The sequence below is a fragment of the Chinchilla lanigera genome, unplaced genomic scaffold, assembly GCF_000276665.1.
Source record: "Chinchilla lanigera isolate Chin_1 unplaced genomic scaffold, ChiLan1.0 scaffold00088, whole genome shotgun sequence".
Classification (NCBI taxonomy): domain Eukaryota; kingdom Metazoa; phylum Chordata; class Mammalia; order Rodentia; family Chinchillidae; genus Chinchilla; species Chinchilla lanigera.
This window is the reverse complement of record NW_004955489.1, coordinates 8,621,878-8,649,739: the sequence shown is the minus strand read 5'-3', so window position 1 is coordinate 8,649,739 and position 27,862 is coordinate 8,621,878. Positions and strand designations below refer to the sequence as shown.

At 38.9% G+C, this 27,862-nt stretch overlaps 2 protein-coding genes across 2 annotated transcripts in view; both read left to right on the top strand.

Moving 5' to 3' along the window:
- The first annotated feature begins 17,929 nt into the window (after nt 1-17,929).
- On the top strand, nt 17,930-22,171 carry Brs3 (bombesin-like receptor 3). Its single transcript, XM_005404590.2, has 3 exons — nt 17,930-18,363; nt 19,896-20,247; nt 21,758-22,171. Exons 1-3 carry the CDS (start codon nt 17,930-17,932, stop codon nt 22,169-22,171), a joined length of 1,200 nt encoding a protein of 399 aa, XP_005404647.1.
- Nucleotides 22,172-27,695: 5,524 nt separating this feature from the next.
- The window catches only part of Htatsf1 (HIV-1 Tat specific factor 1), a gene marked incomplete in the record, with an annotated part of 14,396 nt that continues 14,229 nt past the window's right edge, over nt 27,696-27,862 (top strand). The window contains 1 exon segment of the mRNA XM_005404589.2: nt 27,696-27,862.

The window sequence follows — 27,862 nt, the reverse complement described above, 5'->3', positions numbered from 1 at the left end:
GTAGTCTAATGAGATGACAAAGAAAAATGAATATTATGCGCTTCATATTTGAACCTAGCTACCATTTCATTTTAACTACAACGTTTCCATCAACAGTGATGTGGCTTATCTTTCCCAGAAACAGCTCCAGCAAACAGGCATTTTTTAGCTTGAATTTTAGAACATATGTCTGAAGCTCCTCTTCATTCAGTCCTTCACTATACTCTCGTAAGTACTGCTTGTCCTGGGCCAGCCTGGAAAACAAAAGCTAAGAAAAACAAAATAAGATGAGCTCTTAGCAGACCTGAAGGTCAGTGGAACAGATTAGAAGATGCAGACAAAACCACAGAGACACTCAGCCACCTTCTCTTTGACAAAGGGGTCATACATGTTCACTGGAAGAAAGATAGCCTCTTTAATAAATGGTGCTGGACAAACTGGCTTTCCACATGCTGAAGACTGAAACTAGACCCATGTCTATCAACACGCACTAAACTGAAGTCAAAATGGATCAAAGATCTAAATATTAAAATAGAAACATTAAATCTTCTGGAAGACAAAGTAGATAGAAATCTTGAAGACATACTGGTAGGCAGAGAGTTCATGAACAAAAACCAAACTGCACAGGAAATACTTCAAAGAATCAACAACTTGGATCTCATCTTATTGAAAAGTTTCTGCACATCAAAAGAAATCACCAACAGAGTGAAAAGAAAACCCACAAATTGGGAAAAATATTTTAGCCAACTGTCCTTCAGACAAAGGACTTCTATCTAGAACATATAAAGAATTTTTAAAAAATCAGGCCCCCAAAATTCAAAGACCCAATCCAAAAATGGGTATCTGAGATGAATACACATTTCTCACATGAAGCAATACAAATGCCAAATAAATACATGAAAAATGTTCAGTGTTATTGGTCATTTGAGAAATGCAAATTAAAATAACACTGAGATTCCATCTCACCCCAGAAAGAATGGCTATCATCAAGATATCAACCAATAACAAATGCTGGAGGGGTTGTGGGGAAAAAAGAACACTTCTCCACTGCTGGTTGAAGCATAGATTGGTGAAATCACTGTGGAAATCAATTTGGAGATTCCTCACAAAAGTAGGATCAGAGGTTCCACTTAACCCAGCTATTCCCCTTCTGGGTGTTTTCCCAGAAGAATTAAAAACATCATACCACAGTGATATATGTACACCCATGTTTATAGCAGCACAATTCATCATAACTAAATCTTGGAAACAACTCAAATGCCCATCAACTGAAGAATGGATAAAAAAGATGTGGTATTTTTATATAATGGAGTATTACTCAGCTATAGAAAAGATAAACTCGAGGCTTTTATAGGTAAATGGGTGCAACTAGAGACCATACTCATAAGTGAAATAAATCAGGCCCACATGTGTAAACATTGTATTGTCTCCCTAGTGTAACAACCCGTAAGAGTAAATAAAACTAAAAATATACAATAGATATTGTGAAAGGGAAAGCTGAGATAACTGTACTGCTGATGTCTAATAGTTTATTGAAAGGAACTGTTAATGCTTAAATTTTTTGACCAATTATGCATGCTTATATCTGGTAATCTGAACAACTCATTTGAAGACAACAATATGTAATATAACAACCATTGGTGAATTCCTACTATCTTGTTTAGTGAAGCTCTGTATTGTTTCTAATGTTTTTTTATTATTTTTATTCTCTTTAATGGTTTGATCAATCTTGCATTCTTACATCTGGTAATCTGAGCAACTTCGTTGAAGATAATAATATGTAATATAACAACCATTATTAACTACTATGATCTCGTTTTGAAACCCTGTATCATTTTTATTGTTTTTGCTTTGTTTTGTTTTCATCCATGTTGTTGTTTTATTTGTTTTATTCTCTTTAAAATTAAAAAAAATAGAAAAATAAAAAAAAAATAAGATGAGCTCTTAACACTAAGTAAGATTTTAAGACAGTGTGGTCAAAAATAAAATGAGGCACGAGCAGGTCAAAGTGGTGTGCAGAAATGATTGCAGGGACACAGACAATTTGCCTTAGTGTAACCCTGAGGGACGGGTCTGTGCAGGGAATGTGTGTGTGTGTGTGAGAGAGAGACAGAGAGAGAGTGAGAGAGAGAGACTAAGGATGGAATCCTGGGCCTTGTGCATGCTAGGCAGGCACTCTACCACTGAGCTGCATTCCTAGACCCCAGTGAACTTCTTAAGGGACAAGGTATACCTTGTACATTTTTATAGAGGCCAAACTGATCCAGACACCCACTTTAATTAAGTGTACAGGATACCCATGAGTGTGAGTGTGGCTGCAGTATCGCTAAACTGTCAATCAAGATATATAAGAATACCCTCTAGATATCTGGTTTGAGATTGTGAAGAGAGGGGTCGAAATCAACCACTCTTCTGCTAAAAAAAATGTGAAGTAACTTTTCATTAGATTTTATTAGTGCATGTTAATTTTGCACAATGATGGGGTTTATTTTGAGAAGTTGTTACAGGCAATTAACATCTTCATCAGTTTTAATCCCATTACCCTTTCTCCCTTCCCTCCTGCTCCTGCCTTTCTCTTCCCTTGTTGCTTATTGCCTATTAAATGGGGTGCAGACAGCCCACAGCATTCACATGTCTTCCACAGGCTAACCTCAGCCTACTTTGTTAGGCTTACTTCATCTTGCTTCCTTATTCACACCCACACTTCATCAAAACTGGACACTTCATGCTCCGAACTTGCCCCCATACACTCCCAATTCTGTGTCTTTGCTGTTTGTTTTTATTTATATTTCCCTGGCCCCCATTTTTTCTAACTGAAATCCTTCACAGTCCCTCTGAAAAAAGTGGGCCCTCCCATGAATCCTGTCAATCCTCAGTCCTCCTCCAATTAGCTGTGATCTCTCTTCCCTCTAACCTATGATAGGATTTAATTTCCATCTTGCTTGTGGCGTGTATTCTACCTTGAGCTTAAATTGTGGTCCTTGCTGGATTCTGGATATAGTAGGCAAGTCTGCTCGACTAGGGGTATGGTGGTAGGGTTGAGGGCCTCCCAAAAGATAAAGCCTGAAGAGGGGAGGTAATAATAAAGCCTGATAAGCTTGATTCAGACATTAAGCCCAAGTTTAAAGTGGGAAGCACCAACTTAGAGTAAGTTATGAAGGCTGTTACCAGAATCCACCCCCAGCCCAGCCTGCCTGGATGCATGCATGCCTGCGTCCTTGCAGGAGACCTGCTTCCTACATGAAAGAGTCTCATGCCAGTAAAGGGAATGAGCACCTGACCTTCTCAGCACGGATCATTGATGTCAACAGCATGCACTATGTCTAATGGCCAGGATAGTCCCAGTGAGGCAAAATTGCAGAGAAGGAGCAAGTATGATCCCCTAAAGAAGATCTTCCCATGGAGAGAGAAGCAGAATCCAGGTCAGTGTGACGGAGTTCTGGCTTAGGACATGTTGTCATCCTGCACGCCCAGTGGATTCTCTTCAAAGGCAAGAGGGACATATAAAGAGTCACAATCCTTATAGATCCAAGGAGTTTTTCTTTAGGACATATTTTACTTGAGTCTGGCAGAGTACAGATGACATTTTGAGAAAACATCTTGTTCCTCTTTTTATCTTATCTACTTCATTAAGTTCTTTAAGGACAGGTGCTAAGTCTTTCTCATTTCTGTATCTCTCAAGAGCATGAACCCTATTCCTAACAGAGTGCTATAAAGGCTGCTAGAAATGTTTTACTCGTCTCTATCCTCCAATGCCATCTAGTCTCAGATTTATTCTTTTTCCCGCAATTTTTAGTTTCATTGAGATATAATTTACATATCATGAATTCACCTACTGTAGGTGTAAAGCTTGAATTTTAATAAATCTATAAAATCATACAACCAGCACCACACAATTTTGGAACACTTCCATCATCCATAGATTTTTCCTGTGATCCTTAGCCTTCATCCCTACCCCAACCTTACGACCAAGGGAACTACTGATGTACTATCACTTATGGCTTTGTACTTTCTAGAAAATTTATATTCAGGAATTATACAATAGGTCTTTCATTGTTCATGTTTAAAATTCATCCACTATGTGTTATCTGGATGCAACACATAGCAATAGTTTGTTATTTTAATTGCTGTGTAGTATTCCATTGTCTGAATAAACATTGATTACTTATTTCCTAACTGATGGACACTTAGATTATTTATAGTTTGTCTTTATAAAAAATGTTTCTATATTCATTTGCATATTCATCTTTGTGTGGACATATGCTTTTATTCATTTTGAGTAGATTGCTGGGTGTGGAACTGTGGAACCATGTGGTAAATGTCTGGTCTTTATTGAATTGAAACACCTTAACAAGGACTAAAAATTAGGACGGTAAAAGTTAGCCATGTAGGAATGGGACATATGACTGGGGCTAGGAGAGAGAATTCCTAAGAAAGAAAGATTACTGAGAAGACAGATGCAAATGCATTAAGTGTTAATTAAATTGACCTACTTACTAATTTGTACCTTGGTTTGCAGGAAGCCTAACCAGTTTATCTTATGCAAAATTGTTTTGATCTATTCCAATTGTACAATTTCACACTGGTCACAGTGTACGGGATTAAGCGTGTGTAGGTATACAAGTATGGTGATAAGGGAATCTATAAAGACCTGTAAGTCCGGGAACAGCCTACATAGTTGTCCACTTTTAGGGAACCATTAGGTTTATTCATAACAAGAAATTAACTTCAACAAAAAAATTCACTTAAGAGATTCAATAGGAATGTCTACTCTTAGTGGAGCCTACCACTGCAATTTGTATTCATTTCTCTTGTCCTCTGTATAATTAGCTCCCCTTGGAATATGATGACACTGTACCAGTAAGGTTTTGGGGCAAGAAATTATGAGAACAAAGAACTCTGTGACAATTGGAATCATTATTACATATATCCAAATACACCCACAAGTTAATTGTATCCTCTTACAATTGATCAAACCTAGTACATGTGTAGCAAAGAAATCCATCCTACTTCCTAGCATGAGTATAAAAGAAGGAATCTCTGTACTTACAGACTTAGAGATTGCAAATTCTGGTTTTTCTCTTTCTCTCTTTATTTTTTTAGTTCTCAAACATACCAAAAATGCTTGAGTATGAGGCAAAATGTTTATCTGGTTCATTTTGCCCATTGGGAAGATCACTCCAAGCACCCTGAGCCATTTGGACAGAGGTAAAAAGAGTTCCCGAAGGTGGGGTGTGGCAGCGCATGCCTGTAATCCCAGCACTCTGTAGGCTGAGGCAGAAGGATCACCATGAGTTCTAGACCAGCCTGGGGTACATAATGAGTTTGAGGTCAGCCTGGACTATCTAGTGAAACCCTGTCTCAAAAAACAAAACAAAATGAAACAACCTCATACACACACACACACACACACACACACAAAAAAAAAAAAAAAAAAAAAAAAAAAAAAAGAGTTTTATAAACTGGACTTGCCAGGGATTAAGATCGTTAGGGTGTAAGGCCAGGTCCAGGAAGATATTTGATTTATCATATCACACAATATATTTTCTTTAATGAAGACCCATGGAAATATCTCTTCCACCTTAATATCAAGTAAAACTACAACCTACCAAATTAGAAACTATGGAGGCAAGTTCTAGCAGACTGTTTTCATAAGCCTTCTTTGTAATTCTGATGGAAGCCAAAATTTAAGGTCAAAATAAAGTGGTGGAGTAGCAATTAGCAGCCTCTCTGAAATGTGGAATCCAGATACCAGGAATATAACAACTTGGTGGAAAAAAAAAAAAAAAAAACCAGCAACAACAAGATCTCTGGGAATCAGGAAGGAACAGACAAGAAAATTAGAAACCACAGAGAAGTTGGAGAATCAGACTGCAGTACAGAGAAAAGAAGGAAGCAATCTGGAAACTTCCACCAGCTCCCAGGGAGGGGAACTTGCATCTGAAGACAGAAGGTAAGCTCCCAGGGTTGGGAGCTCCAGGGAGAAATAATGGACTAGGCCAGCAGTGCTAGCCCCCTAGAAATCCCATGGCTGTTATAAACCACAAAAACCATGTGGGATTTTACTCTAAAGTGACTCCATCCATATGGCAAGCCATAGCTGAAGTAGGAATCTAGTGCAGAGCCTGCTATATTGCCAGTGAGTGTTTAATTAGATGCCAATTTGGGAAAGGGTTGATTATTTGAGACTGAGACTCAGAACAATTGAAAAAAACACTTCAGGATTTCCAGTAAAACCTCCCAGAGTGACTGGGTGACAAAGAGCTGTGGCAGACAGTCACAGCCAGAGGGTGGGTTAGACACAGAGCTCCTGAGATCTGGTCTAGAACTCATGGTGATCCTTCTGCCTCAGCCTACAGAGTGCAGGGCCTTGCCCTCTATGTAAAGAGCCAGGCCCCAGAGTGTGGCATTCAGAAGGAGCTGGTCTGAAAGTACTGGTATTAAGTATAGCAGGGTGCTTGGTCCCTTGTCTTGCTGCCTGTATCTAGCAAAGATCAGAGGTCTCATTGCTGTCCCCACATACCAATGCGAACAAGGACTTGTCTCACCTTGGTTGGTTGCCACAGCCTAGAGTGAATGGACCGAGGGGCCTCTGGAGCAGGGATGCGCCTCATGAACGTACAGACCTTAGGCAGAGAAAACCATTACTTGCTGGATTCAAAAGTTATTGATCCTGGAAGAAAATCAATCATTCAGAAATATAATGAAAAATTTTTTTTTGTCCTTTTTTTACTAAACATTTTTCTCTCTATTTTTTCTCATCTTCACTGGTTCTTTGGGGTTTGGAGAATTTTCCTATTTTATTTATTTATTTTTCCTTTAAATGTTATTCTTTTTTTTGGTCTTTTTGAGGCTGGGTCTTGCTATGCAGTTCAGGCTGGCCTTGAGCTCACTTTGTAGCCCAGGCTGTTCTCGAACTAGTGATGATCCTCCTGCCTCAGCCTCCCAAGTGCTGGGATTACAGGCGTGCGCCACCACACCTGGTTTAAATCTTATTCTTGAAATCTTTTAATTTTTCTCCATTTTTTCTTTTGCCTTTTTCCCTGTTTTTTCTTTCCTGTTATTTGTATCTAACTGTATTAATTTCCTTCTACACCCTAATAAGATCCTTTGTATTACTTTATTTGTCCTCATTTTCCATTGCTTAAGTTTCAAAAATTTCTTCTTTCACTCTCCCATTCCTCATCCTCTGTATCTTTACTAGTACAACCATTAAGCTTTATTTATCTTTTCTTAACTCTATGTTACTGCTATCAACTTCTTTTCTATTGTTAGTGGAGGTATAGTTGTCAAATTTAGTAGATATTTACTGTATGTCAATATATGATGTGCTTTAGTGTTTATAGTGTAAGTATAGGTAAATCTCTTTTCAGTGGTTAAAGGTGGTACATTGTTGGTTCTTAAGGTATTTCAACATCTAGTTTGTCTTTGATATTTGTGCTGATTTACTTGCTATTGTCAAGGCAGCACAGATGTTGCTATTACTAGGTTTTCTCTGTATACTTTGTGCCATTAACAATACTGTGGTGCACTCCAGAAAACTGGGTGTTGGGCCAATTACACTGCATGCACCCCTCCCAAGTTAACAGATGGTCAGATCTTGGAGCAGAGGTGAAGGCCTATAGTTAACCATGGCGAGAGTGCATGACTAAAAAGCAGATACTAACTAAAGTGATCTCTATACTAGCAACAGAGTCTTCCTACTATAAGTGCCCACAAATTTCAACACACACACACACACACACACACACACACACACACGAAAAATGAGAAGACAGAGTAACAAAATGGCTGCAAAAACTCCCAACTGTCCCAAAGCTGATACGTGAAACAGCAAGGGGGAAGAAATCAAAAGCCACACAGCTAAATTATTCAAAAAAGATACCAAAGGGAATCGAAAAAACCAATAAGGTGCTTGGTGAGCTCAAAGAAGATATAATTAAACAGATAATGGAAGTAATCAATCAATGTATCAGCAAGTTTACAGAAAACACTAATAAAATATTAGCTGAGCTAAATGACAAGTTTAGCAAGTAAAATCTATGAAAAGGTTCTAAGCAGAAATGCAGGATATTAAAATTTTTATTGAGCATATGGACAGGAGAAGCAACCTATGTGAGGATAGAGTGCCAGAATTAGGAGATGGGACTGCTGCCAGAGACCAAGTATTCAGAGATAATTTTAAAACAACAAGAAAATGTGGAAAAATCTATCAAAAATTGCTAGCTAATACAAAGAAGTCCAATCTAAGATTAACTAGAACTGGTAAAAAAAATCCAAAGACAGTGCGAATGGCATAAAAAACTTGTTTATAGAAATAATAGCAGAACAATTTCCAAATACAGGGAAAGAATTAAATGAACAGAGAAGTGATGCATATAGAACCCCAAATAGCTATGATGGAAAAAGAACCTCTCCATGACATCATGGTCAAAATCCCAGAAGTACAACATGTACAGAACCCTAAAAGCTGTGAGAGAAAAGTAACGAATCTTTTATACAGGGAAACCAATTTGAATTACAGCAGACTTCTCCACACAAAACTGAAAGGTCAAGAGAGCTTGCAGTGAAGTGTTGCAAGCCTCAAAAGAAAACCACTTCCAATCCAGACTGATATATCCTGCAAAACTATCTTTCAAAACTGGAAAAGAAATAAGGTATTTCCACGAGAAAAAGTGCCATAAGAAATTCATAACCATCAAACAAGCACTACAAAAATATTCTCAAGGATATCCTAGAAAGAAGAATGAAACCAACAATGATGAAAAATTTAATAGAATGAATATACTGCATCAGGCAGTGTGAGCAGTTAAGCAGAAAAGAAAAGAAAGGAAATCAACAACAGGAAAATAATGCAATTACAGGAATAATTCAATACCTTTCAGTAAAATCTCTCAATTTGAACGGTCTCAATTCCCCAACCATAAGACACAGGTTGGCAAAATGGGTCAAGAAACAAAATCCAGTGATATGCTGTATACAAGAAACACATTTAATCCAAAAATAAATCCACAAGTTAAAAATCAAAGGACAGAAAATCGTATTCCATGGAATAGGAACCTAAAAAATAGCAGAAGAGGCAAAGAAGGTCACTACATATTGGTTAAGGGAATAATTCAACAAGAAGAGATGACAATTATAAAAATGTGTACACCGAGTATCAGCACAGTCAACTTTATAAAGCAAACACTACTGGACGTAAAAGATCAGACGATATCCAACACAATTATAGTGGAGACCTCAATATCCCACTGTCACAAATAGACAGATCAACTATACAAGAAGTCAATAAGAAAATATCAGAGTTGAGCCAAAGCTTTAAGAAAATGGACTTAGTAGATATCTACAGTGTGTTCCACCCAACAACAGCAGAATACACATTCTTCTCAGTAGCACATGGGACTTTCTCAAAAATAGACCACATGCTTTGCAATAAAGCATGCTTAAGTACATGCGAAAGAACCAAAATTATACCATGCATATTATCAGGTTACAGTTCAATGAAATTTGAAGTCAATGGCAAAGAAATCACAGAAATTATGTAAACACCTAGAAATTTTTTAAATACCCTTTTAAATAATCAATAGGTCACAGAAGAAATAGAGGAAGAATTTATATAGTTCCTAGGATCAAGCAATAATGTTAGTACAATTTCCCAGAACTTATAAGACACAATGAAGACACTCCTAAGAGTGAAGTTTATAGCTGTGAATGCCCACATCAGAAAAATGCAGCCATCCCACCCAAGCAAATGACCTAATGATGCACTTGAAGGTCCTAGCAAAACAAGAACAGTCCAAATCCAGAGCTAGTATAAGGAAGACAATCATAAAGATGAGAGCAGAAATTGAGACTAAAAAGTACAAATAATCAATGAATCAAAGAGCTGGATCTTTGAAACAATAAACAAAATAGACAAACCTCTAGCCAGTGTTACCAAAAAAGGAAAGAAAAGACCTAAATCAATACAATTAGAATCTTTAAAAAGGCAAAATCACAATGGACACTGCTGAAATCCAGATTATTAGTAACTATTTTGAGAAATTAGAAAATTCAGAGGAAACTGATAGATTCCTAGGTACATATGCATTTCTAAAACTGAACCAAGAGTATATAAAAATCCTGAATAATCCAATAACTGGCAATGAAGTTGTAGCAGAAATAATTTTTTAAAAGTTACCAGCTAAGAAAAGGCCAGGATTCACTGCTGAAGTCTGAAGAACTTTAGGGAGGATCTCACACCAACACTACTCTAACTATTTAATGAAATTTAAAGTGAAGGGGTACTCCCAAAGTGATTTCTGAAAGATAGCATTACCATAATTCCAAAACCAGAAAAGGACCTAACCAAAAGAGAAAACTATAGGGCGATATCTTTAATGAATATAGTCACAAATATCTTCAACAAGATACTGGCAAACACATTGTCATAAACCATCAAACGATCACACATCATTACTATGTAGGATTCATGTCAGTGATGCAGGGATGGTTCAACATATGCAAATAAGTAAATGTTATATGTCAGATAAAGAGAAACAAGGACAAAAATCACAAGATAATCTCAATTGACACAGGAAAAACTTTTAAGAACATCCAAAATCCATTTATGATAAAAAGCCTAAATAATATAGGTATATGAGGACCTTATCTCAATCTGATAAAAGCCACTTATTACAAAGCAAATGCCAACATCATATTAAATGGGGAAATCTGAAAGCTTTCCTTCCAAAATCAGGAACATGACAAGGTTTTCCACTAACACCACTCTTGTGCAATACAATTCTTGGAACATTAAACAGAGCAATTAGACAAGATAAAGAAATACAAGGAGTATGTATAGGAAAGGAAAAAGTCAAGTTATTATTATTTGCAAATGACATGATCCTCTACATAGAAGATGCAAAAAAATTCCAGTAAAAGGCACTTAGAATTAATAAACAAATACAGTTGCATAGCAGTATATAAAATCAGCACACAAAAATCAATAGCATTCCTAGATGCCAATAATCAACTCATTGAGAAAGAAATTAGGAAAAAATACCTCTCACAGTAGTGTCAAGAAAAATTAAATGCTTTAGGAATCAACCTAACTGAGGAGTGAAAGAACTCTATAATGAAAAACCACAGTACTCCAAAAAAGGAGATTGAAATGGACATCATAAAATGGAAAGGTATCCCTTTTTCCTAGATACTAGGCAGAATCAATAATGTCAAAATGGCCATATTTCCAAAACTACAAATTTAGTGCAATCCCAAACAAAATACCAATAGCCTTCCTTACAGGACCAGAGAAAACAATCGTAAATTCATATGGAACCAGAAGAGACCTAGAATAGCAAAAGATATCCTGGGCAACAAGAGCAAAGCAGGAGGCAGCAAGTTATACTACAAAGCTACAGTGACAAAAGCAGAACAGTATTAAATAAAATAGTATTTTAAAAAACAGATATGTGGATCAGTGGAATGGAATAGAACATGCAGAAACAACTCCAGGTGCATTCAGTTATCTGATCTTAGACAAAGCAGCTAAGAATGTCCCCTGGAGGAAAGACAGCCTCTTTAACAAATGGCGCTGGAAAACTAGATAGCCACATGCAGAAGGCTGAATCTAGACCTGTATCTCTCACCATGTACTAAACTAAAATCAAATAGATCGCACATCTAAATATTAAAACAGAAACAGTCTGCTGGGAGACAAAACAGGTAAAACTCTTGAAGTCATAGAGATAGGCAAGAACTTTCTCAACAGAATCCCAATTGCACAAGAAATAATACCACGCAAAAACCAACAAATGGATTCGTATGAAATTAAAGTTCCTGCACAGCAAAAGAAATAACCAACGAAGTGAAGAGACAATCTACAGAATGAGAAAAAGTGTTGCCAGCTATTCCTCAGACAGTGGACTATTATCTGGAATATATAAAGAACTAAAAAAAAATTAGCCCTAGTCCTCCCAACATAATTCATTATCAAAAAGTGGGCAACTGCAAAAAACAGACACTTCTCAGAAGAAGTACAAATGGCCAATAAGTGCATAGAAAAATGTTCAACATCTCTAACCACTACAGAAATGCAAATTAAAACAGCACTGAGAGTCCATCTTACTCAGTCATCAAGAAATCAAATAATAACACATACTGGCAAGGCTGTGGGAGGGAAGAATTCATTTATATTGTTTGAAGGAATGTAAAGCAGTACAACCAGTATAAAAGTCAATGTGGAGATTTCTTAAAAAATTAAAAATAGAAATTACATTTGACCCAGCTATTCCCCTTCTAGGTATCTTCCTGAAAGAGTGAAAAGCATCATATTATAGTGCTACATGCATGCACATGTTTTTAGCATGATTCATAAAAGTTAAATTTGGGAAGAAGCCTATATGTCCATCTTCAGATGAATGAGCAAAGAAAATGTGATATTTATATGTAATGGAATATTACTGTGCCAATAAAAAGGATAAATGTGAGTCTCAAAGACCATAATTTTTAAGTGAAATAAATCAAACACAGAGCTTAAATACTGTGTGGTTTCTCTTATGTGAGGAACCCAAATTATAAATAAAGAACAAAATTAAAGATAGATAATAAGAAGTAAAGAGACAGACCTTTTGCAAATGGAAAGGAGACCAAGACATGGAGGAAGGGAGATAATGAGGAGGAAGGGGAGAGTAAAGGTAAGAAAAAAGAATGATGATGTGTTATGTACTCGTCCCAACTCCCCACAAGGAATGTGATTGTTATGTGCTACAAACATGTACTAATATAAAATAAAAATTGAGAACCACTATCATTTTTATTTTTAAAAATTAACTGTATTGGTATATTTTAGATATACATAACGATCACATTCATCTTCGGGAATGATACCTACACATGACGTAACTTGTTTCTTTTTTTCCCCAATCCCCTACCCTCCCTTTAATCCCTCTACTTTTTATTTACCAAAGCTTTGTGTCCACTTTTTTCCTTTTATTCTTTTTTCTTTTCCCTTCCTTCCTTTTCCCCTCCCTGCTTCCTTGTTCCCCTTCTCATTTGAGTATTGTCTTCCCATTTCACAATATCTGTTATACATTGTAGTCCTTATTTACCCTTTTGATTTCTCACAACAGAAAAACAATACAATATTTAAACGTGTGTACAATTTCACTTGAGTATGGTCTCAAGGTGCATCCATGTACCTAGCAATGTCTCAAGTTTAATCTTCTTTATGGTAGAGTAGTACAGAATTGTATTAAAAAATCCATATCTTCTTTATCCATTCATCCATTGATGAGCATTTGGGATATTTTCAAGATTTAGCTAAACTAGGATTACAGGTCCCATTCGACCCAACCATTCCCCTTCTGGATATTTTCCCAGAAGATTTGAAAACATCATACCACAGTGATATATGTGCACCCATGTTTACAGTAGCACAATTTGTAATAGTTAAGTCTTGGAAACAACCCAAATGCCCATCAACTGAGGAATGGATAAAAAAGATGCGGTATTTTTATACAATGGCATACTACTCAGCCATAAAGAAAGATAAACTCCAGGCTTTTATATGTAAATGGATGTAATTAGAGACTATACTCATAAGTGAAATGAATCAGTCTTACATGTGTAAACACTCTATTGTTGCCATAGTATAAGAAACTGGAAGAGTAAATAAGATCTAAAAGATATAATAGATATTGTGAAAAGGAAAGAAACTGCTCAAAAGGAAAAAATAACTGGGATGGAGGAAAGGAGAAAAGAAGGAAGGGAAAAATATATATACACACAAGATAGCTAAGATAATTGCACTACTAATTTCTATTAGTTGACTGAAAGGAAAAGTTAGTGCTTATATTGTTTGATCAATTTTACATGCCTATAACTGGTAATCTGAGCAATTACTTTGAAGATAACAATATGCAATATAATAACCATTGTTAATTTCCTATAATCTTGTTTTGAAATTCTGTATCATTTTTATTGTTTGTTTAATTCTTTTTAAAATTAAAAAATTCAGTGAATATTTAAATTAAATTTAAAAATTGATTACAGTAAAAGACATTGCCATTAAGCTTCCTCAAAATACTCTGCCTCACTTTGAGCACACTTATCCCACTGTTCTTGCCACTTTCTGAAGCAGTTGTGGAAGTCCTCTTTCATGAGGGTCATTAGTAATGCTTTCACGGCTGCCTATGGGTCCTGAATCAATTAAAAATACTAATTTGTTCCACTTATCTACTAGTTTATCTTAGATCATTGAAAAGTAAGTTTTGTGTTATTATGTGTTTGTTTATTTTTTATAAGAATCTTCTTGGTTTATGTCTTGTGTTCTGAGTAACTACTTTGAAGACAACAATACATGGTGTATTAACTATTGTTATTCTCTTACTTTTTTAAGACATTTTGTTTTCTTTTTTCATAAAATTAAAGAAAAATGTTTAAAAAGATTTAGCTATTACCAACTGTGATGCTATAAACATCAGTGCACATATATCACTGTAGTGTGATGCTTTTAATTTTTTGGAAAGATGCCCTGAAGGGGAATACCTGGGTCTAAAGAGACCATTAGTTCTAGTTTTTTGAGGATCTCCACACTGATTTCCACAGTGGTTGCACCAGTTGCACCAACAGTGGAGAAGCATTCCTTTTTCTCCACATCCCTTCTAGCATTTGTTATTGGTTGATTTCTTGATGATAGCCATTCTTTCTGGAGTGAGATGGAATCTCAGTGTTGTTTGAATTTGCCTCTCTTGGATGACCAGTGATGTTGAACTTTTTTTTATGTATTTACTTGCCAACTGTACTTCCTCATCTGAGAAATGTCTATTCATTTCAGATGCCCACTTTTGGATTGGGGTTTTTAAATTTGGGGGGGTCTGAATTTTTTTTGAGTTCTTTATATATTCTAAATACTAGTCCTATGTCTGAGGAACAGCTAGCAAATTTTTCTCCCACTCTGTGGGTTATCTCTTCATTCTTTTGGTAGTTTCTTTGGCTCTGCAAAAGCTTTTTAGTAAGATGAGATCTCAGTTGTTGATTCTTTGCAATATTTCTTGTGTAATCAGGGTTTTAAGAACTGCTGTACTTTTTAACTGCTGGCTGAGAATCTTAGAGCCAAACTTGTAGCCACTCTCTAGCCACCATTTTCTAACTCCTCTTTCCATCACCTTCGAGTAAGAGAAGGGCTCTCCACCATTCTTAGATTCCAAGTCTCCAGAGATTTAAACGAGACTTTGACACCACTAACTCATTGGGCTGAACCAGGAAACACAATTTTAGAAAATGGGTAATTTATTTGTCCAATGCCCAATATTTCCTTCGAGTTAAAAGCTCCATTAGGATTATGTTTCAGTTACTTAATCTGTAACCCATTAGTTGGTTTTGAAAACTTAGAATGATAATGTTGACCAATTATGCACAACAAGCAAAAAGGACTTCATTTTGGATAGGATAAGTGCCTTTCAACTTTAATTACAATTAAAATTGATTAACTAGATATGGTTATGGTTTATGAGTGGGTTATAAAGTGATAAAAAGAGCTGGATACCTCTAAAAGTAAATCTATTTAAGTTATTTATCATGAATTGTTTGTTAACTTTGAAAAAAGAGCAAATATAGCTCATAATGAGGAATTGAGGGTTTTTCGGCTTCTGTCACTGATTTTTAACCTTTCAGAAGCCAAAGAAAATCTGTTTTATCTCACCTCTGGTATTGTGTTCTTGTAAGACTTTGGATGAGCAGCTTTCTCTCTTTAGGTCCTCATTTCTGTCTCTGCAACATGAGAGCAATTGATTTCAACATCTCTAAAGGTGCTTCTGTCTCTGATATTCTGAGATTCTGGAAATCTAGGGATGCAAGTTCCAATACCACTCCAATATTGCTATTTTCTCCTGATTTCTTTTGATTAGAAGGAAGACAGAAAAAGCAAAGGACATCGATGGCTGCAGCCTGCAGAAACTACAAGAGAGGTCTTCGGAATTCACATAATTTCAGAAATCACGTACCAGTGTTTGTTTTTTATGAAATTGTGTCGTGTGAAGGTTAGTTGCAGTACAAATTTGGAGATGCTGTTTTCTCTTTGCTAAATGATATGCAGGGATCCTAGAGAGATTTTGTCATTAGTTTGGTGAGAACAAGATGTGAATTGTAGAGAGCCCTTTTTCTGCCTTTTTTCTTTTTCCTTTCTTCCTTCCTTTTCGGTTTCACTTATTTTTATAGAGACTATTTTAAAGAGCCAACCTAGTGCATGAAATTACTTAAAGGTATACTGAAAAACTTATTTGAATTTATACAAACATTCTCTCTCCATTCCCATTAAAAGTGCTTATTTAACCGAGTAATTCAAGCTGTGGAAATAATTTCATAGAGTGAAACATAGGTATGGTCTGGGGGGTGGATCAAGTTAGCCAGGTAATTTTTGCAATTCATCCCTTCACTTTCTCTGTGGAATTTATTGCACCTATTCTCTTAGTGTGAACTGCTTTTGTTTGCCCTATTTATCAGCAAGCCAAATCCTTTGGTGTTTTACATTTCATTTCCTAAACTAATATCTATTATGATCATATTGATAAATACTGCACTATACAAAGTTTTTCCTAGCTGAGAGAATATTCATTGAATTTGATAATTTCAAGTAGTTATTTTTTAGCAGGTATTATTATTAGCTGCCTTCAAATCCTGGCCGCCCACTCCCAAATAACCCTTTAATACACACACACACACTTTTCTGTAACAGGGGCTTCTGCTGCTGGTACTAAGATGACTTTCTTAATTTCTACTTTTCCCAGGCAATGTGAACATCATCTGCACACCCTTCATCTCCAGAGTAATCCATGACACTTCCTCATCTGAAAATTATGACTTTCATGCTTAGAAATCGTTTTGTGTCAGAATCTCAATCGGTAGTGTTCTGTATTATTTTGTTTTGGAATAAAATAGGTTCATTTCAACCATTCCTAAAGAGGGGACCCTTCAACACCTCATTTTAAAAATGTGGTGTTAAAACAAACAGTCGCCGGGCATGGTGGCGCACGCCTGTAATCCCAGCACTCAGAAGGCTGAAGCAGGAGGATCATTGTGAGTTCGAGACCAGCCTGGGTTACAAAGTAAGCTCAAGGCCACCCTGAACTGCATAGCGAGACCCTGTCTCAAAAAGACAAAAAATTTTAAAAAAACATAGTCAAATGGCAAAACTATTTTTACTAGGATATTTAGGGACACAATTTAGGTAGTTTGCCTGACTTTTTAACCTCTCAAAGGGTGCTTTGATTTGGTGCATCAAAGTGGCTGGAATATGCAGTCCTGGAAATTATCCTGTATCAGAGCTAGGTATTGAACCCAAGTCACCTACAGTACTGCTTCATGGAGGTGGCATGATCCCTAGCAAAGTGTGAACGATTTATTGCTTCAGCGCCTCTGTGATAGAAAATCTTGAGAAGTGGGTTCAAGTTCGTGCTTCGGGGGACACTTGCACTTTTTTATCATGTAAAAGAAAATGCATTAGACTACCACGTGATTGAATAGGGCTAAGTGAGGGGGTTTTTTTGCGAAAATCACGAAAATTTATATAGACAATTCTGGGTGGGTACGAAGACAGGGTGCTTCTAATAAACAATAAGATGATCTAATAGGCATAGGTATTCAAGGGATTCCCCAACAGCGAAGAACAAACAACTGCAGAGCATTTCCTGAGCCCCTTCCCTCCTCTTATGTCACAGGCACACCAATACGACAGACTCCTCCATCCTCCACCTCCCACTCTTCAGTGCCAGATCTGTAAGCGCTTAGCCAAGCATGCTGGGAGACACAGAACAACTGAAGCAAAGGAGTATGTGGATGCCTTAGATTTCTTTCCATTCTGTGCTGCTCTCGTCTCCTAACACCACCCCTCTACTAGACGTAGGCATTAGACGTGACAGTCAGCCACATTTGAACTGAAGAGAATACTGAAGACACAGTCTCCAGGAGAATGTCTCAGAGGCAGCCTCAGTCACCTAATCAGACTTTCATTTCAATCACAAATGACACAGAATCATCCAGCTCTGTCGTTTCCAGCGATACCACAAATAAAGGGTGGACCAGAGACAACTCTCCAGGAATAGAAGCACTGTGTGCCATCTACATCACTTACGCTGTGATCATTTCAGTGGGCATCCTTGGAAATGCTATTCTCATCAAAGTCTTTTTCAAGACCAAATCCATGCAAACAGTTCCAAATATTTTCATCACCAGCCTGGCTTTTGGAGATCTTTTACTTCTGCTGACTTGTGTGCCTGTGGATGCAACCCACTACCTTGCAGAGGGATGGCTGTTCGGGAGAATTGGTTGTAAGGTGCTCTCTTTCATCCGGCTCACTTCTGTTGGAGTGTCGGTGTTCACGTTAACGATTCTCAGCGCTGACAGGTGAGTCTTTTTTCTGTTGTATTTCCTAGGATGTGAAATTAGACAAAAAGAAAGGAAAGCCTATACTTAGCATTTACCGGCTACTATTCTGCTTTTCTCACACGCTGAAACGGGGACGGGAAGGCTGGAAAATCTGGTGGCATTTTAAATCAAAGTTAGTGTAAAAATGTTAAAATTCCTGCATTAGCATGTAAGGAGAGGTTGAAAATATATGCTTTAGGGAAAATTTCTTTTCTTTCAAATGTAATTGTTTGCTTGAAAGGATACCAAACGGTGTTTTTATTTTCCTCCGGCTTATTAACTAAGGCAAATTGCTGCAGGTGTAAAAGAAAAAAAAATCCATGCTTTATACATTAGTGCAGCCTAGTGGTACAATATTGTCAATATGAACACAGTGGCATAGGTGTGAAATTAACCACATATGCATTACCATATAGCAGAAGGATGGTAAAGAGATAACATGCATCTAATTTATTTGAAATTCATCAAATTAGCTAATGGCAGAAAAACGGTGTGGTTTTTAGCTCCCTGGTAACTCGGGGTAATGTCATCACTTAATTCCATTTGTTTTCTCCATAGGCGTTCAGTGACACTCTCGATTCTGGAGGGATAAATTAATCTTGATTGACTTTTAGAGCTCTATGACTAGGGCATGTGAAAACCTCTTGCTATCAGGATGTTCGGATTGTTACGGTGTTTTCAATCTTAGTACTCTGTTTTTCTGTGTTTCTAACTGTGAAAGCATGAAAAAAATTGAGGCTCCAAACGTTAAAAGTGATGCTTTTAAAAGCCTGTAATGCAGCCTGTAAGTAATCAATGCCTGGCAGTACTAGAAGGAACAGCTTATTCAGACTGTGGAATCTGAGTGGGAAAAAAAAGGTTTCCCTGTGTCTTTTTTGAATTTTTGTTTGACTGGGCAGACTTCTGTAAAGGCTATAGGATGTGGATTTGTCCGATGTAGAGACGTCCTTTCAGGGGCATGGGGCTTCAGTTTCATCTTTGCCTTGCCCTAAATCTCACAGATCAATTAGCTTGCGTAGCAAAGTAGCACTTAAGAATGGGGAAGAAATTAACCCTGTCCTGTTCACTCCTGTGAACCCCTGGAATTCCTTTCAAGGAAGGCTGAAGGCGGTTCACTCATGGAGAAAGGAGAGTTCATTCCGTTTGGCATGAGCAACTTATACAAAAAGAAAGTCTTTTAGAACACTTAAATTAATATATAAGTGGTGATTGTTCTCAATTACACATAAAATTGTGCTGAAAAAATTATTCCTAAACAGAGAATGAATACATAGAATCATAAAATTGCAAATCTGAATTATCTTATAGGAGTGAATAAGGAAAAAGCCCATTAAAAAGTCAGGGAGTATTATGTATCTTTAAAACCATAACCTATGCCAGGTGCTTAATGGTGACTTGAAACACATTTGGGTAGGAGGTAGAACTGGATGACTACTAAGGGCACTTCTAATTCTAAGATTCTGCGATTTTGCTATGTATTTTGACCTTTGTTTGTGATTATATGCTTCCAGATATAAAGCAGTTGTGAAGCCACTTGAGCGACAGCCCTCCAATGCCATCCTGAAGACTTGTGCAAAAGCTGGCTGCGTCTGGATCATGTCCATGATATTTGCTCTGCCAGAGGCTATATTTTCAAATGTATACACTTTACGAGATCCCAACAAAAACATGACATTTGAATCATGTGCCTTTTCTCCTGTCTCTGAGAAGCTCTTGCGGGAAATACATTCTCTGCTGAGCTTCTTAGTGTTCTACATTATTCCACTCTCGATTATTTCTGTCTATTATTCTTTGATTGCTAGGACTCTTTACAAAAGCACCTTGAACATACCGACTGAGGAACAAAGCCATGCCCGCAAGCAGGTATGTATTAATTAATTCTCATACAAATAGAGTTCAAGTTTAGAAGTGAAACTATTACTTTTGCATAGAGCGGCTGTGTATTTATCTATGTACAAATACAATAGCAGTTTAGTATTTTTATTATCACCATGCAGTCTGGTTTTAATCCCACACATACTAGCTTGAGCAATCTTGAGCAAGTTAGTTAACCTCTCTGAGCCTCAGCTTCCTTATCTAGAAAATGAAGATGAGGGGTAGATGATATAGATAATGTGCTTACCATAGTTCCTGGAGCAGAGTAAATATTCAATAAATGGTGGTGCTATTGTTAGACAGGGGATGGCAAAGGCTTGGAAGCAGTAAAAAATTTTTATCCCATGGAATAGTGAGGAACATCACATAAGGTGAGACTAGAAAGCAACACATCTTTTGTTTCAGAAAATACAACCTAATAATAGAAATGCATTAAACAAGATGGTAGGAATTCAGCAATGGTTGTTTTTGTTATTTTTTTTCTCTTGAAAATAATAGCAGTGCACAGAATGGTAAAGCTGGTAAGAACCCATAACACTATTTAGTGCAAAGCACTTGCACACGGATGGGCAGACTGAGGTCTGGGGAGGGGAGGAAGGCAGTGCCTGTGGCAAGAGAATACTTGGACTTACAGAAGCTCAATTAAAACCATTCCCAGAGCCAGATGCGGTCTCCTCTCATAAATATGCACAGAATAAAGGGGGCGTTGCCGAAACAGAGATTCAGAGGTTAAAAAGGGGGGAGGGTATTCCATTTGCTTTCTGATCAGTACTCCATTCAGTTAGTGCCACCCTGGTGCACAGGAAGCTGAAGTTGTGTCATCTTTGCTCTGCCTGAGACCACAGGCTTTATCTTCACTTAACCTGGTTCGGTTTTTTTTAGTGCCAGGTATGCGTAGGATTATTCTCATGCACAAAGGACAGTGTCTTTGCTTTTTATTCCTTTGACTATATGGTTAGAGTTCCCATAGATTATGAGCATTTTTTGCAGTGTTATGGATCAAACCCACGGCTTGTACATTCTAGTCAAGTGCTTTACCACTGAGCTACAGCCCCAGACCTTAAAACAATTTTTGATACCAACTTGACAACTTTCATAAACCCCAGATGAATATTCTCCCCTAGGCAGCCTCAGTGGATGCCGTGAAAGCAGTTTGGGACCCTGCCTCTCTGTGTTGGATTAAATTAAGTCGTTGGGAATTCCACAGCTCTCCTCGAGTTAGAGACCTCCTAGCATATTACAAAACCAGGGGGTGGTAGGAGGTCTCTGAATTAGAGTTAATGAGCCCAAGATCACAGGTTGCCATGCCAATTAATTGGCTGTGTTCTGTGGCCACAGGCTGACTTCCTGCACATCCTAGCTGTTAGCTCACAAGCGTGTGTTCCAAGGAGACCAGCCTATGAACTGTAAATTTCTGTGGAAGTCTAGAGAATGGTTGTGAAATATCTCTGCTGACGAAATGATTTTTGTGTGTGTGCTGTTTTCTTCCCTCCTATAGGTTGAATCCCGGAAGAGAATTGCCAAAACAGTATTGGTGCTGGTGGCTCTGTTCGCGCTCTGCTGGTTGCCGAATCACCTCCTGTATCTCTACCACTCTTTCACTTATGATACATATGTAGACCCCTCCACCATGCATTTCATCGTTACCATTTTCTCTCGGGTGCTGGCTTTCAGTAATTCTTGTGTAAACCCCTTTGCTCTGTACTGGCTGAGCAAAACCTTCCAGAAGCAGTTTAAAGCTCAGCTGTTCTGCTGCAAGGGAGAGCTGCCTGAGCCTCCTCTCGCTGCAACCCCTCTTAACAACCTGGCTGTGATGGGCAGGGTCCCGGGCACCGGGACCACACACGTTTCTGAAATTAGTGTGGCCTCCTTCAGTGGGTGTGCTATGAGGAAGGAAGAGGACAGAGTCTAGCTTTTCCATTAAAAATGGTGTTTTTCCTTCCAGTGTGTGTATCCAACTTTAAACCGTGCATAGGTGTGTGGATGGATTTCTCTTGTTTGTGAACCGTGTTGAAGTCTTGGAGCGAAGGATCCATGTAGGTAAAAGATGAACCGTGATTTCCTTCAAAGTGTAAATGGGAATGCAACTGGGCTTTCTAACTAAACTAAAGCCCATGAAGTAATGGAAAGGCATGTTTGTATATGCCAGTGAGCTCTAAGGGAGCCTGGATAGGAGGAAAGGAGAAATAAACAAGAGGAAACATAAAAATCTAATTTATTTCCATCACATCTCTGACGCTTCTAACTGCTTATATACTCCTTTGTCATTGAAATGTGTTTGTGTTTATTATGGGGTGTGAATCTAGGGATGCTACTTTATATAGGAAAAAGAGATCAAAAAGAGGAAAACATCTCTTACAGAGTTTTCTTAAAGAATAAGTGACTGCGCCTTTCCATTAATCTCTATCCTATTCTAACTAAATCAGCAATTTAAATGAAAATGTTTGAGGGTCAGTGAGGATCAAGCACTGACTAAGGATCTGGGGCAGCACGACTGCCTTACTAGTTCAACACTTCCTGACTAATGTAGTTCGGCTTAGAACTGCACTGGTTAAGAACTAGCCAGAGCTGGCTTTGCACAAAGATTGTTGAGAACTTGCCTCAGTCACAGGCAGAATAAATGGCTGCATTTATGGGGTCATTAAGCGCTCCACAGGACCCCTGTGGAAAAATTTGTACCTGCCAGTGTCTGAAATTCCTCCTTTAAGGAAATTCATTTCTTTGGGGTAATCAGTGCTCTCTTTCTAAGAATCTGCAGAAGTGCCACATAAATCCTTAACACCGGGGTGTGCCGTTGTCATCAGTGTATCTTCCTGCTTGACTTTATTAAACGTAATGGGTGCCTAAGTCCTGCGAGAGTATAACTGTCCTTGAAATCAGATGGAAGGCTCTGATCTTCCATCCTCTGCTAATATCACTAACCCAATAAGCTTGTTAATAACTGCTGTATTAAAAACCATCGTGAATAGATTTGTCAGATTTTGGCTTGTGGTTTCAGAAAATGTATTCTTGGAGCAAATTAAAGCTTACTTTTGGCACTATTGATAGTCAAATTTGTATTTTTAAAAACTTGATATGTGAGTGTGCTTCTGATAGTTGTGAGCTTTCTTTAAATGGCTTGTGTGATTGTGAACTTTTGCTAGTGATGTGTCTCAAAAGGGGATATATATATATATGTATATTACCACTAGACTTTAAATCTGTAAAATTGGTTTACTTAAAGTGGGGTGCTGTTATTGTATGAATATTGCTTTAAGGTGGGCATTGTAATAAGTGGGGAAAAACAAATAAACATGAAATAAAGTTCCAAATGGCTCTGTGTAACTTTATATTCTAAAATCAACATTTTTGGCAGTTATAACTAAAAACTCATTTTAACTCCAAAACTTAAAGCTATTTTCAAGTCACAGAACTCCAAAATATTTTTACCACATTCTTCACTCTGAGTAAATGTTATATCTTTACTTTCCTAAGCATAACATTTTAGAAATGACCTGATAAAAGCCCAGGTTACAAAAACCAAGAAGGCCAATGAGCAGTTCGTAAAACTGGAGCCCGAAGAACTACTTTTCATTGTTAACAATCTCTAAGAGACTTAGGAACCTGATATAAAAAGGTTCCCCGAATGATTTCTTAGGGTACCAGCCTCCTTCCATCCACAGCTGAAGAACTGGGATTAAAAGTTGTGGCTGTGTTTGACTTTTTGGAGGGAACGTTTCTCTTTTAACAGATTATCCTTGTCAGGAGGAATCTTACCAGTAGGCCACAATATCCACAGTCTCTTGCATACTACTTATTGTGGTACCAGAAATGGGCGATTTCTACAGGAGATTTCATTTCGGTGGACAGTCCTACAGGGGTACAGTAGTGAAACAAAGACTAAACAAATTTTGCATGTGTCTCAATTTTGTGCAGGGTCTTCCCATGCCCCAGATTTAGGATACAGACCATAATAATACACTATAAAGCATGGGAAAAGAGTCATGAAGTATACCCCAAACACAGCCAGCTGGCAGGTCTCCATCACTGACACTGGAAAGTGCTAGAAGTTAACACCAGCGTGCCTGTTGTGAATAGTACATTTGGTTTTAAAGAACTATCTTAGGTGAAGCGTCCGTCAGAGTTTGTTTCTGAATTTTTAAATTTGCTTTTGCTTGTTTTCAGTACTGGGGATCAAACCCAGGTCCTTGGTCATGCTAGGAACCTGCTCTGAGACTGAGGTACATCCTCATCCCTTTTTAAATTTTACTTTGAGACAGTCTCCTCTCGCTAAATTGTCCAAGCCAGGTAAGAACACGTGCTCTTCCTGCCTCACCCACCTCATTAGCTGGGACTGACAGGCAGGCACCATGGCAGTCTGCCATCAGTCTTTTTGTCATGGGTTGCATTTATTTCCACTAAATCTTAAGTTTACAGGATGTGCGGACAAGAGTATTCTTGTACAGAGTTGGCTTGATGAGTCCACTTAAAAATTTAATTTGATATAGTTCCTTAATATTTCTGAAAGACTTTCTAGGCCAGATAAGTGACTCTTTCAGTCCAACAGTCTGCTTTAGGAGGTTAATTGATTAGTGGGTCGCTGGCTGCTTGGACTTTAACCGGCTCCTCTTTCTAGGACCAGCAGTCTCTCATGCAGCCCATCTATGATGCGTTCTGGGAGTTTCAGGAACCATTCCCTACCTTTAGAGCAGGGATGGGGAACCTTTTAGAGCTTTCCACGATAACAATTAGCCTGCTGCAGCACATCGGCCATAGGTTCAACACCGCTGCCAGTCTCCCTCTTTGCTTTGCTACCTTGAATGTTTCTGTAAGCCGCAAAATATCTTGGAAACACAGGTAACAAAGGCAGCGATGCCTCCAGTTACTAGAAATTACCAGAGGTCATCCATGTTACTAGGGAGTTCTTTTACTAATACATAGAAATAAGCACGGAGACCAGGCTTCATACACCAAAGCATTATGAAAATGCAACTTTCAGGTATCACAGGCAGGGAAGGTAGAACGAGTGTGCCTGGCTCCCCATTCCACTGCTCCTCTATTATGGTGACACAGTGACCCTCTATCGCTTTGCTTGCTCCTTTCACCCCTGGGGAACTTCTGCAGAGAAGGCTGCCCCTGTCCTGCCTTTTACCTTCCCTGTGTGGGTCTCTCCGCGCTGTCCTACTCTAACATGCCAGGAAGCTCTAATTGGATTTTAGCCAAATCTATTAATGTAATATTACTCTGTCAGGTGACTCCACTTGCTTCCAGGCAGCCTTTGAGCCAAAGCAGATGGGTGACATGGGACCTAGTCATAAGAAAGCTCTTTGGTGACCTGCCTGGAAGGAACTGTGGTAGAGCAGGCACTCAGAGCGTCATGTACAGTAGAGTGGGGTACATATTATCACCTATGCTGTGAACTCAGCAATGAAATGGAAAGCCGGGTGTGATGGCACATGCCTATAATTCCAGCACTCGGGAGGCTGAGGCAGGAGGATCGATGCAAGCTCGAGGCCAGCTTGGGGTACAAAGTGAGTTCAAGGCCAACCTGAACTGCATAGCAAAACTCTGTCTCAAAAAAAAAAAAAAAAAGAAAGAAATGAAATGGGAGACCAGTCACATGTTGCTAAAACAGCTATATACCATTTTTGGGTCCAGGAAGAAACATTTAGCAATGCTTAAATGAGTCTAACAAAATTCCTATTATAAAAATGCATGCAAATTCATTTCTCCAACAGTTCCTACCAAAACAAGAAACTTGTTGGGAAAAAAAAGTAATTGAAAACGAAAACAAGCCCCAACTACTATTTAAAAACCATTGTTATACTTGAAACCTAATTCACACAGATGGTATGTTGGCAGCCTGGATTTTCTAGAACCTGTACTTCACCACTATTTATTTGCAAAGGTTATTGCAGTAGAATTTTTTTTCTTTTTCTTTTGAGACCTATAGGCTCTCTATGTAGTTCAGGCTGGCCTTGAAATCTGTGTGTAGCCCAGGCTGGCCTCAAATTCGCAGTGCTCCTCCTGGTTCAGCCTCCCCAGTGTTGGGATTATAGATGTGAATCACTACACCCAGCTAAATAAAAATAATTTCTGGGAAGCTTTTCTCCACTCTCTAGTCTGGGTTAGGCTATTACTGTTTACATGTACTGTAATGCTTTGTTATTTTCAATGAATAAATATATTAAATAGAAGTTTTAATATTAGAGCAGCAAATATCAATGAATATAACCCACATACAAAAAAAGTTCCTTAGGGTCTTTAATAGTTTTTTAGTGTAAAGGGGTGCTGAGACCAAAAAGGTGAATATCACTCCTCTCCAGCATACTGCATTTTTCCTATCATATCATTTGCCAACCATCCTGTTCCCCCTGAGCTGTGTCTGTCACGTTGACGCTTGTCACTAGATCCTCACACAGTGCCTGGCCCTTAGTAGGAACTCAATAAATACCCGACAAATTAAAAATGCGGACCTCTTCACTCTTAGCAGTGTGTAATTTCGCGGGCCAAGGGATCTGTTTAGAGAAACATGCTGTGGCTTTCTTTTTATTTATTTATTTACTTTGGTTTTTGAGACAGGGTCTCACTATGCAGTTCAGGCTGGCCTTGAACTCATTTATGTAGCCCAAGCTGGTCTCGAACTCACAGTAATCCTCCAGCCTCAACCTCCCAAGTGCGGGGATTATAGGCGCGCGCCACCACGCCGGGCTGCTGTGTCTTTCTAAAAGACAAAGAAATGGTCAGTCATCCAGTAAAGCTGCTGTTTAGGCTGGCATGTTTACATGTAAGCCTCAAGTTTGGGGCCGGAGCACCTGCGAATCCTGGGGTACAATGGTAGGAAATGGCTGTTCCTATCTCCTTCCACACACTCTGAACTCCAGCCCGAGGAAGGTACCAGACCGGTAAATGAAGGAGGTGGGATCGTTGGTTCAATTCATTCATTCGCTCTGCACCAAACACCTGACCCCGCGCCAGGTGCCTAGGCTGCCAAAATGAACAAGAACAGGGATCTAGCCTAGGACAATCGCTTCAAAGTCAGTAGCTAAGACCAGCTCTCTGCACAGGGGTGGGGCCTTCGGGCGAAGGAGGCGCGTCACTTTTTCCCAGCCGGGGAGACTGGTCCTGCCCGCCCCACCCACTTTCCCAAGATGGCGGCCGCCGCGACACACGCCTGGCGCCCGCTGCATGGGAATATTCCCACGCCTTCCTTCGGGCCACCGCCAGGGCCAAACCCAGCCTCCTCTGGCTGAGACCCGCCTGAGCCCAGAGACCCTGAGCTGTTGCGGATGCCCGAGGACCGCGACCTGCCAGACATCGGTGCCAGACACCGGACATCGGTGGGCGTAGACGCGCGGCAGCAGCGCGCCCCCTGGCGCCACGCCCTCGGGCCTCCGGGGCCGCAGACTTGCGTCGGCGCCTTTTGACGCCATTTGTGGGCGTGTCGACGCGATACGCGCCGCGACGTTGCGACGCGCCGGCAATGGCGACAGTGTAAACCTGAGAGTGCTTCGCTTTCAAATCTTTTACTGACGTTGCCGCGGGAGCCGCAGCAGCCTCAGATCGGATCGGCGGCGGCGGCGGCGCGCGCGCGCGCTCCCGCTGCTGTCTGCACCGAGCGGCG